The 11,391-nt window shown below is 42.6% G+C and overlaps 1 protein-coding gene across 1 annotated transcript; it reads left to right on the forward strand.

The window, feature by feature from the left end:
* Positions 1-1,877: 1,877 nt before the first annotated feature.
* Positions 1,878-4,756, forward strand: LOC102720538 (plant intracellular Ras-group-related LRR protein 3). The gene is made up of 3 exons (XM_015839124.2): positions 1,878-2,588; positions 3,763-3,929; positions 4,007-4,756. The coding sequence occupies exons 1-3, from the start codon at positions 1,878-1,880 to the stop codon at positions 4,653-4,655; spliced, it is 1,527 nt and encodes a 508-aa protein (XP_015694610.2). The 3' UTR covers positions 4,656-4,756.
* Positions 4,757-11,391: the final 6,635 nt, after the last annotated feature.

The following is an 11,391-nucleotide window of genomic DNA, read 5'->3' on the forward strand; positions in this document are numbered from 1 at the left end:
ATTTTGGCAGAGTTCCTCCTACAGATATGGACATCTAAAACAGACAATTAGTGGTAAAATATACAAGGATGTATGATTAAAAGAATCACAATGTTACCACTGTTACTGTAGATATACACATGTGTTGCTGCAAACATATACGTATGTTATTGCATATTATGAAATCAATTGATGTCTGTTACTGCATATATACATGTGTGTTACTGTAGAAATGTAATATGTTATTGTGTACTATGAAAAATTTTGGCAGAGTTCCTCCTGCAGATATGGACATCCAGGACAGGCAATTAGTGAAAAAATGTACAAGAATGAATGGAAAAAAAATCACAATGTTACCGCTGTTACTACAGATATACACATGTGTTGCTGCGAACATATACATATGTTACTGCATATTGTGGAAGCAATTGATGTCTGTTACTGCATATATACACGTGTGTTACCGCAAAAATATGCATGTTATTGTGTACTATGAAAAATTTTGGCAGAGTTCCTCCTACAGATATAGACATCCATGATAGGCAATTAGTGGAAAAATATACAAGAATGAATGATAAAAAAAATCACAATGTTACCACTGTTACTGCAGATATACACATATTTTGCTGTAAACATACACGTATGTTACTGCATATTATGGAAAATTTTAACAGAGTACCTCTTGAAAATATAAGCATCCACGATAAGCAATTAGCAAACACACATATATACTAGAAAAGTGCTCGTACGTTGCAACAGGAGAAATCTAAACTTAATTCATAATTTCAAGAATAATAAAAGTGATCATCACCAAGCGGAGAATTCCACACCCTTCTTCATGCGACAAAAAGAGTGACAGATGGGCTAGATAGGTTGGATCGATTGAAATTAACGTAACTGGATGAGCTAAGTTCACTTTAATAGATTATCTTTTTATTGTCCATGTATCGATGTGTATTATACCATAGGTATGTTGAGACGCTTCTTTAAAAAATTGTAACATTCTTTTAGCATTTTTCCAAAATAGTTTGAACATATTGGCTATAGTATTGTACTGTGAAACCTAAAAACTATATTGTGGTATTGTAAAATTTAAAATAAAAGAAAGAAAATAATTTATAAATAAAACATTTATATATGTGTTCTTAGCGATCTAAAAACAAGGCTGAAAATAAACCACAATAAAACTCAAAATCAACTCAAAATGTAAGGTTGAAGATTTGAATTTTCGCTTATAAAACATATGCAAGAACCAAAAAATGAGCGTGAAAAATTATAGCATGATACTGTAAAAACAGCGTGAAAAATTATCCTAAAAACAGTATAAAAAGCTATAGCATGGTAAAAAAAGCATGAAAAACCACAGTACTTTTTTTAAAAAAGAAATAAAATATGTGCTTGGTGAGGATCGAATCTACGCGAGCTGCTTTCAAACTCATTGCCGATTACCGCTTGAGCAAGAGAGCTTCAGTCTCATCGTCTCTAGCTTGTATTAATATGTGCGCTAGACGGATTGTATTTCTTCTGCGCTGGAACAACGGTGGGAGCGCAGGCCGCTCAGGCGCGCGGGAGGGGAGGTCACGCAGGCGGGCGGGTAAATAAGTTATTCTATGGGCCGCATATATTAGTTTTATATATATATATATATTAATATATATATATAAGAGAGAGGTGTACGTACGTAAGTACTCCGTAGTCCGTAGAGGAGAAGTCCGACCGCGCGGGCATTACCCTTTTCCGAAACGAAATGCCTCGTTTCTCTCTCAAATAGAGCAGCGCAGGTCGGCCGCCGCCCTCCACACCGAAATCTCCCACAACATTAAAGCAAGCAAGCCTCCACTCTCGCGCCTGCGTTTCCCCGTCCCCTCTCCTCCGGCGCCGATCCCCGCGCTCCCGCCATGGATCCGGCGCCGCACTCGCACTCCCACCCCATCCTCTCCTACGTCCTCTCCCGCCTCCCCACCCTCACCAAGACGCGGCCTGCCGCCGGCGGCGGCGACTTCGACATCGAGCAGCCGCCCGTCCACACGCCGTCCCCGCGGACGCCCTCCACCGCCGGCGAGTTCGAGCTCGTCGACCGCATGCCCGGGCTGCGCCACCCCTCCGTTCTCCGGGCCATGGCCCGCGCCGTCGCCGACGTCTCGGCCGCACGCTCCGCGCTCCAGGTCCTCGGGCCGCGCCCCGACCACGAGCTCGTCGACTCCTCCCGCGCGATCGTCGCCGCCGCCGCCGCCGAGGCCGGGGGCGGCTCGCGGGACGTCCCCGAGGGGGACCTCGAGGCCTGCCGCGCCGTGGTGCGGCTGGAGGAGACCCACGACGCGTACGAGGCGCTTCTGCAGGAGGCGGAGGGCAGGCTCGAGGCGGTGTACCGGTCGGCGATGCAGGGGAAGGACCTGGAGGAGGAGTCCGACGGCAAGGACGAATATTCCGGCGCTGAGGCCGGGGATGCGATGGTGCGGGAGGAAGTGATCGCGGTGCTGAAGCAGGCTGAGGAGGGCAGGTCGGTGGAGAGCGTCCGCCTCGTCGACCGGCAGCTTCGTCACCTGCCCGAGGCCTTCGGGAGGATCCAGGGGCTCCGCGTGCTCGATGTCTCGCGCAATCAGCTCGAGGTGAGAAATCTGTAATCTCCCGTATGCTTACATCTCATTGTCTAGACCTCTGCAGTACCGTGAGCCGCAAAATTCCTGCACTAGAATTTGCACACATATTGACCTGTGAACGTTTATGGGATTTTTCCCGTGCTGTGAAATTGTGATGGTGTGCTGGAAATATGTAGATGGAGTCATCTTTTTGCTTTTCTTACGGAAAAGGTCAAATAGTATATTTGCAAACGAAAAAAAATGTGCCTACAACTTTTATATATATGTTCTTCGCTATCTAAAAGTAAAGATTAGAAAATAAAATAAGTTGACAAAACTTTAAAATTTAAGGTTGAAAATTCACATTTTGGTTTATAAGCATCTGGGTGTCGTACACGTTCAGTACCATTTAGACCTGTGAATGGGTGGATTTAACTGTATGCTGAAGATAGTTTGGACACTGAATTTTCAGTAAAGATTCTGATTTTTCTGTATTATGGTATGGTCAAGTACTTCTATTTTAGAGTCCTCGACACATATAAACTATTTTCCTTATGGATTTGCTAGGGGAATGTTATTTTATGATCTATGTATGAATGATAAAAATAATATTTCTTAGTGTGTAAATAGGGAAGCACTGTGTCTTTTTTTTTTACCCTTTATGCTTGATTTCTAAAATAGGCTATGGGTGGATGGGTGGATGGGTGCTAAGTTAGAATGTTATGACCTACTAGTCTTGTTTTAGAGTGCTGTGTGATTTCTACGGCCTAAAATTAGAATATCTGGCTATATAGTAGTGTTGACTAAACAAATGTAGAACTGTTAGGAGCCTGATGTGTATGTAGCTTCTTGATTAGATTGACATGAGTGGATTCACTTTGTTTGTTGGGATCATTGGCAAATCATATATTAGAGTAGGGGAGACTTGCTTTATTTTGAATTTTGGCCACTTGCTCTATTTCTGCACTTATATGTGATGTTTAGAATTTTCATAGTATTTTGGAGATATTGGCATGTACTCGTTTAAGTTTAAAAATAGTTAAAGAAATATTTAATCACATACTAACTATAATTATTTTTTTCATAACCCTTTTATGCTTAGTGGTTTGTCTGGTTGTATTTCCTTAGCAAAATATTGTACATATTTTGTTAAGTATGGTATTATTGTGTCCCTTCGTTGATCAATAAATCAATGTGATTGTAGGTTATTCCAGATGCTATAGGAGGACTTGATCATCTTGAAGAACTTCGTCTCGCTTCTAATGCCTTGATTTCTCTTCCTGATTCCATTGGACTGCTATCCAATTTGAAGATTCTGAATGTGGGAAGCAACAATCTAAGGTCGTTACCAGATAGCATCTCAAAGTGCAGGTAGATAAACCCTCCTTAACTTCACTTTTGGACTCAATAAGTGTTATTGTTCAAGAGACTGATTAGTGCAACCCCAGGTCACTAATTGAGCTTGACGTGAGCTACAATGGGCTTGCTTATCTGCCAACCAATATTGGGTATGAGCTGTTAAATATGCGAAAACTCTGGGTCCATATGAACAAGTTACAGTCACTTCCATCATCTATCTGTGAGATGAGATCATTGTATCTCCTGGATGCACATTTGAATGAACTATGTGGACTGCCATCTGCCATAGGGAAACTTTCAAGTCTTGAAATTATAAACCTAAGCAGCAACTTTAGTGACCTGAAGGATCTTCCCGCTTCCTTCGGTGACCTACTGAATCTACGTGAACTTGATCTCAGCAACAACCAGATCCATGCTCTTCCTGATAGTTTTGGTCGGTTGAATAAGCTAAAGAAGCTTAATCTGGAACAGAATCCTCTTACTATGCCTCCAATGGACATCGTGAGCAAAGGTGTGGATGCGGTGATAGAATACATGCTGAAGAGGTGGCTTGATATTTTGCTCGAGGAAGAACGGAAGAGCATTGCAGTAGCAGAGAGCTCTCAAGCGCCCATCACTCCTTCGGGTTGGCTAGCACGTAATGTTTGCTGGGTCTTTAATGTTTCTAGAAGCCTTGTGGGGTATCTTAGTGGCAAGAACAAAACGGAGAAAGATACGTACCTCTATCAGCAGTACTGAGAACTCACCCGCATGTTGTTTGAGCATCATGTAAATAATATAAGCGTACAATTTAGGAAATTGTTTTGTGCTCCTTGTTATTCAAGTCATACACCTGTGTTTGGTTTGCACCCGAAACCAGCACTTTGGGGTTTATTTTTTCCATTTTAGCTTCTCCAAGTTCTTCTCATAGTTACTGCTTTGTTGAATAATACCGTGGAGACTAATGCGAACTTAGGGTGCGCTTAAGAATGTCGACTAATATAAGCCTAAGAGTGCGCTTAAGAATGTCGGGATTTAGTCCCAACTCTTTGTTTCGAATCTTAACAAATTCGGTTTTACATGCTGCTTTTTTCGAGTATGGATTGAACTAGCAGCCAGCCATATCAACGAGAATAGCACAAGTACTAATTAACACCAGTAATGTGCCCGTGCTAACGTTATAGTGCCATAATATGTTTGATAATATATTATAAAATAATAACATTTAAGATATAATTTTAAATATAAAGTGCTTAATTATAAAATATAATTTAACATAAGTAACTTGCGAAGCAGTACATAAAAAATTATTACCAAGAGTAACACGAATAACTATCTAGAAGTGATAATAAAAAATGATAGTAATGGTCTTATTTGCCACTAAACAATATATGACGATATGCCAGAATTATTTATAATATAGTATAATCATTAGATTTATAACAAATGTAACAAAAGTGACCACATATTTCGCATGACTCCACATTTTCTCAATATCAAGTAAATTTAATATTTAAAATAATATTATGCATAAGAAAGAATTAAGGCAACAACTTGTATTAAGAAATTAATAATTAAAATTTTCATTGGCATTATATAGGATGAAATTTCTTAACATAAATGTATGCTCAATATACATAGGAGCATGGTTTTGTGAAGTCTTGTGACCATAATAACATAGATTATGTGAGTGACACAAGTCATAATACATATGGTTTTCTCATATTTACTTTATTATTTAAGAAAATAGTCAAACATTATATTATCACTTTTATGTTACCCTATATTTTATAGGGTTAATTAGATACGTGTCATTACAAATATGTCAGTTTAGAAAAATGCCATTACAATTTCACTTATTGAAAATATGCCATTACAATTCTTTTACTTTCATAGGCATGTCATTTTCTACGTATTTAAGTCTGTTGGACCCACATACATGCTAATGTATTTTCATATCACCCAAAATACCCTTTTCTACACCTCACTGACACGTGGGCCCCCTTTCCCACCAGCTCACGGCAATCTCGGGCGGAGTTGACGGCGGTTGGTGACCGGATGCGCCGGTCGAGCCGATGGCGGCGGGCGGGCAGCAGGGCGACGGGCGAAGTTGACGGCGGCGAGCGGCCGATGTAGCGACGGGCGGGGTCGATGCGGCGACGAGCGGAGTCGATGGCGATGCCGGCGTGGTGACGAGTGGAATCGACGGCGGCGGCCAACCGACGTGGCGACAGGCGGAGTCGACGGCGACGCCGGCGTGGTGATGGGTGGAATCGACGGTAGCGGGCGGACGACCGGCATGGCGACAGCCGAAGTCGACGGGGCGAAGAGCGGAGTCGACGGCGGTGCCAGCATGTCGACGGGCGGAATCGACGGCGGCGACCGACTGAGGCGGTGACAGGCGGAGTCGACGGCGACAACGCGACGCCGGCGATGTGATGGGTGGAATCGACGGCGGCGGGCGGACGACCGACATGGCAACGGGCGAAGTGGACGGCGGCGACTGGCCGACGTGGCGCGGGCAAAGTCGACGCAGCGGCCGACCGACGCGGCGACGAGCGGAGTCGACGGCGGTGCTGGCGTGGCTACGGGCGAAATCGATGGCGGCGGCCGACCGATGCGGCGACAGGCGGAGTCGACTGCTACGCCGGCGTGGTGATGGTTGGAATCGACGGCGACGGACAGACGACCAGCATGGCGACGGGCGAAGTCGACGGTGACGAGCGGCTGGCGTGGCGACAGGAGGAGATGACGGGTATGGCTGAGTGAAGTCGACTGTGGCAGCCAGTGCGGCGACGAGCCGCATGCACGCCACGCGCAGCAGCAGCTAGCAGCAGCCAGCAGTGGCAACGGGCAGCAGTAGCCAGCAGCGGCAAAGCCAGCAGCAACAGTCATCCTGCCGACGTCCGAGGAGGAGCACGCCGGCCGTGGCGACGCCTTGTGCTAAGAGAAGAGCTAAGAGATAAGGAAGGGTATTTTGGATGATATAAAAATACAATATCCTGTATGTGGGTCCAATAGCCTTCAATACGTATAAAATTGCATGTATCTGTGAAAGAAAGAATTATAATGGCATATTTCTAATTAGTGGAATTATAATGATATTTTTCTAAACTCGCATATTTGTAATGGCATGTATCTAATTAACCCTATTTTATATGTTTATACTATAATTTTAAAATTTCTAAGTATGATAACTACGTCTAAAATGGGTTGATTTTGATTTCGAAGAAAAATATAATAGTCTAGACCTAACAAATAAGTAAAAAATAATTTATCAAAACTTTTGGTTAAACGTATTTAACATATCAAACTCCTCTTTGCACCATCGGCTAAGGTGTCATTTAGTAAATTCAAACAAATAATCATAAGACGATACATGATATGATGACGAAATATATAATAAGACTAGTTTAAATTCACACAAAAAAGGACTAAAATGATATCACAACTTGTATATGCAGAATCCATCTAATTTCTTATGTGCTTTATATAGTCTGGTATTGATGTAGGAATGATGTTGCAAGACTCATGTTTTTATGACACGTCACAATATAATAAATTAGACGTTCAATTTGTTTAGTCTTGTTTTTATGACACGTCCACAATATAAGAAATTAGATGTTCAATTAGTTTCTAACATTTTCAGTTAAGACACAGCAAGAAATAAGGAAAAAAAACAGTAGTAAATGATAGCTATAATATTATTGATATAGAATACACATGCATTTAATGTAAATTTGATTTGAAAAAATATAACATATAATTTGATCCAAATATATATACCAAATATAAGTATGTCATAAAATAGAAGAATAAATGTCTAGTCATAGCTGTCAATTTCAAATGAGATCAGAATAGGTGTGGTCAATTGTAATTGTACTTTAGGGAAGAAATTTTGACGCTGGGAATTATCCTAGTCTTGCAGGTAAGCAGTAGTAGATAGTATAGAGTTATCGGCCAACATCTTAGCGAGTAAAGTAGAAACGTAGACACTAACGAACAACAGAGATTAGAATAAGGCCTGAATAGTAGCAACATGGTAATTTTATAGTAGTAGACACTATAGAGTGTTAACCATATTTTTTTTGGTTAATTTGATCCATACCACTGTAAATTTAACATATTACAAAACTATCATTACTATTCATAATATCAGCTCTGTACCATTGTAATTTTATAAAAATAATATCCATACCATCACCGTCACATTTTCCGTCGTGCTCTCCTTTCTCCGTTCTCCTCTACTTCTTCTCCGTCGGCGATCTCGTCTGACCGGGGCTGGTGTTCCGAGAGCCCTGACCCTTGTGTCACGCGCCATGGCTGGGGCTCGAGTACAAGCCCGTCGGCGACGCAACCTTGGCGAGCTTTTCTCTAGTCCTCCGTCGGCCGCCAGCGGCGGAACCCAAGCCCGCTGGCGACGCGGCCTCTGTGAGCTTCTCCTCTATTTATTCTTCTCTGTCGGCCACCAGCGTCGGAATCCAAATCGAGAGAGACTTAGAGTTGCTTGAGGTGGAAGCGCATGAAGAAGAAGCAGCCATCTCACGGCTCGATCGATCTATCTCATCACCACCACTACGGTCAGGACTCGATTGGTTTCTTGGCAAGCTCGTCGTTGACTCTGCCGTCACACGGCTCAACTTCGACGTTGAGCCCAACCGCGGCGAGATAGATCCATCCGCAGCGAGATCCCGTCGGTCGTCCCGCCGCCGTTTCTTTGCAAGCTCATCGACGATGCTGCCCATCGAACGGCTCGACTTCGGCGGCGAGATAGATCGATCCGCGGCGAGATCCCGCTGGCCGTCCCGCCGCCCAAGACTGATTGATCCGCGGCAAAAGGCCCGCCGGCCGTCCTCGACTTTTGTCCGTGGCCCCAACGTCTTCTCTAGCATGGTCACCAAGAAGAGCAACATCTACATCTACTGTGTGCACTTGTTCGAGCTTCTCACCGGCGCCCACGAAGATGAAGCTAGCAAGAAGATGGAACTGACAGGTGGGTCCCACGTCCAGGGGCATTTTGGTCTATATGAAGATGGAAAACGCGACGGCGATGGCATGGATCTAATTTTATAAAATTGCAATGGCACACAGCCGATATATATCATGAATAATAATTGTAGTTTTCTAATATATCAAATTTGCAGTGGCACGGATCAAATTATCCCCTTTTGTTTTTCATACCACACCTACGCCAAGTTGAGTTGTGGCAATGTTAATTAAGAAGCAACCAAATAGGAAGCTCAGCACCATTTTCCTTGAATTCACGTGGTGAGTGAGCGCAACAGTTTTGTGAGTGTGTGTAGAGGTCTATAATTTGTGATTTCCCTTGTGAAAAAGAATGTGTTTGGTCATTATGACGGCACAACTAAGTTGCAGGAGAGTTCTTCTTCATTCCTTCTTAGGTCAGTTTAAATGCCCAGTTTCACTACACAACTTCCAAAACATTTACCTTAATGAAATAATGCATGAAACAACTACTCACAGTGCAACATTTTAAAAATTTGTATTCCAAAAAATATTTTGCTAAAAAATTGTATTCCAAAAACTATTTTGAAGTGTAATTAGGTTTATATGCCAAAGAACTCAAATTCAGGTCCTGAAATATCCCAAATAATCTACCAATTGCGGAGTACATTCCCTATGTTCAAGAGTCCGATACAAAACCTAAATCCAAATATCCAACCACCCGCTTCCGATTGCACCCCCTTGGAGTCCCTATTTTTTTTAAAAAAAAACCAGCGATTGCAATAAAATCCAATTCAATTTTTTTGAATTCCTTCAAATCTCCCAAATATACAATTACTAAAGATTCAAGAAAAGAAAATATTACTATTCATATGTGCCAAATTTGAAATTTCCTCCCCCTCCTGGCTATCCGACTCCAAGCTAGTCACCCTTCTCCCTCTCTCTCCTCACTGGGCCTCCTCCCCTCTCCCTCTCATGGGGCTGCAGTTCTCTCTCACCCCTACAACGACAGGCCCATCTCCCTCCGCTCACCCCACGCACATGCCCAACACCTACTCGGTGTAATGCGAGCTAGGCCACGCCGGCGCATCACCACTCTTCATCCCTAGTGACGCCCCGAGCCTACTCGTCGCACGTGCCATGCCACCTGCGTCGTCCCCCACACAGTGACATATTTAGGATTCTAACTTGGGTAGTTCAATTTATATAATTTTTAATATAGTAAACGAATCGTACCTTACCGAACATATATAATACAAGTATGAAATTGATAAAAAAAATTCAGCATCACATATTATTAAGGGTGTTTTTTTTATTTTTTTCTCTTCATAGGAGTTATTTTTTTCTTTTTTATAAACATATGTACCTTATATTAGGATTTTTTGAGTGGTCCCAAACCCACCATGACCACCCACTAGATATGCCACTGCCCCAGCATTACCGTAGTAAAACAAGAAGCAAAGGCATGGCAATGTTTGGTACGAGGCAAGAGGATTACACAGGTAGGGCAACACTTCTATAGAATAGACACCTTGGTGAATGCACACTTCAAATCAAGCCTCCAACCTTTGAATTTGGTGAAGTAATTGCACATGAAGCGATAGAGGGGGGATTCGATGTATTCTTGCATATACAAGTAGAACAAAAGAGGGAAACAAACTAACAAGTATTTGGTGCTGCAGTAGGCAAGCTGGCATGCAGCGCCAAGTCTTCTAGCATGGCAAATGGTTCCACATGTGTTCCGCCACTGTTCCACACCACTTCTAGGATCATACCTCCATCACCCACATGCAAATGCATGGCACTCAAGATGATAATGATTCCATGTTACCTAGTTTACCTATAGGTAAAAATCCTATTAATACAAAGTATGACGTACGCTTTGCACTTGTGAGACTGTTATGGGGACAAACTCTACCCATGTCCACCCATCTATCCACCAAATCCCATTTCACAACACTTGTGAGAGGGAAGTGGCAAATTTGATGTCACTTGCTTATAAGAGTGGCAAAAAATAAATTTCTAATTGATAGGTGGGACCCATAAAGGCTTCATGTATAAAATCACACATATACTTTATTTAGTCGATATTGAGTAGCGTTTAATCAAGATACATGGCATGATGATCATCTTCTACCTATAATGGTGTGTTACAAAGAGAGATGGTGAGGATGATTCACTTAATTGGGACAGTGGTAGAATTTTCATGGTGAGTGCATAGCACTAGCAACATGCTAATCTCTAGTGGGGTTAGCTGGATATTAAGTTTTGTGGATTAGTGGTTTGGGAGGAGGAGGATAGGTAGGTGGTGAGTGTCAATTTAGAAGGAAGACTAGGTTGATGAAGCACCAACATGTAGAAGGCAAGGCAGTGATGATGCCTTCTAAGATCTAGGGATGGAGACCAGCATAGCATGAGGTTAGTGCAAAGGCAAGACATGTCATATTGTAAGGAGAAGAATGTAAGAGTGGAGGGCTGATATGGTGATATGAGTTACTAAGCGATTTCTCCATGGGTTGGAGGCGATGGC

Source organism: Oryza brachyantha, chromosome 7 (genome assembly GCF_000231095.2).
Source record: "Oryza brachyantha chromosome 7, ObraRS2, whole genome shotgun sequence".
Taxonomy (NCBI): domain Eukaryota; kingdom Viridiplantae; phylum Streptophyta; class Magnoliopsida; order Poales; family Poaceae; genus Oryza; species Oryza brachyantha.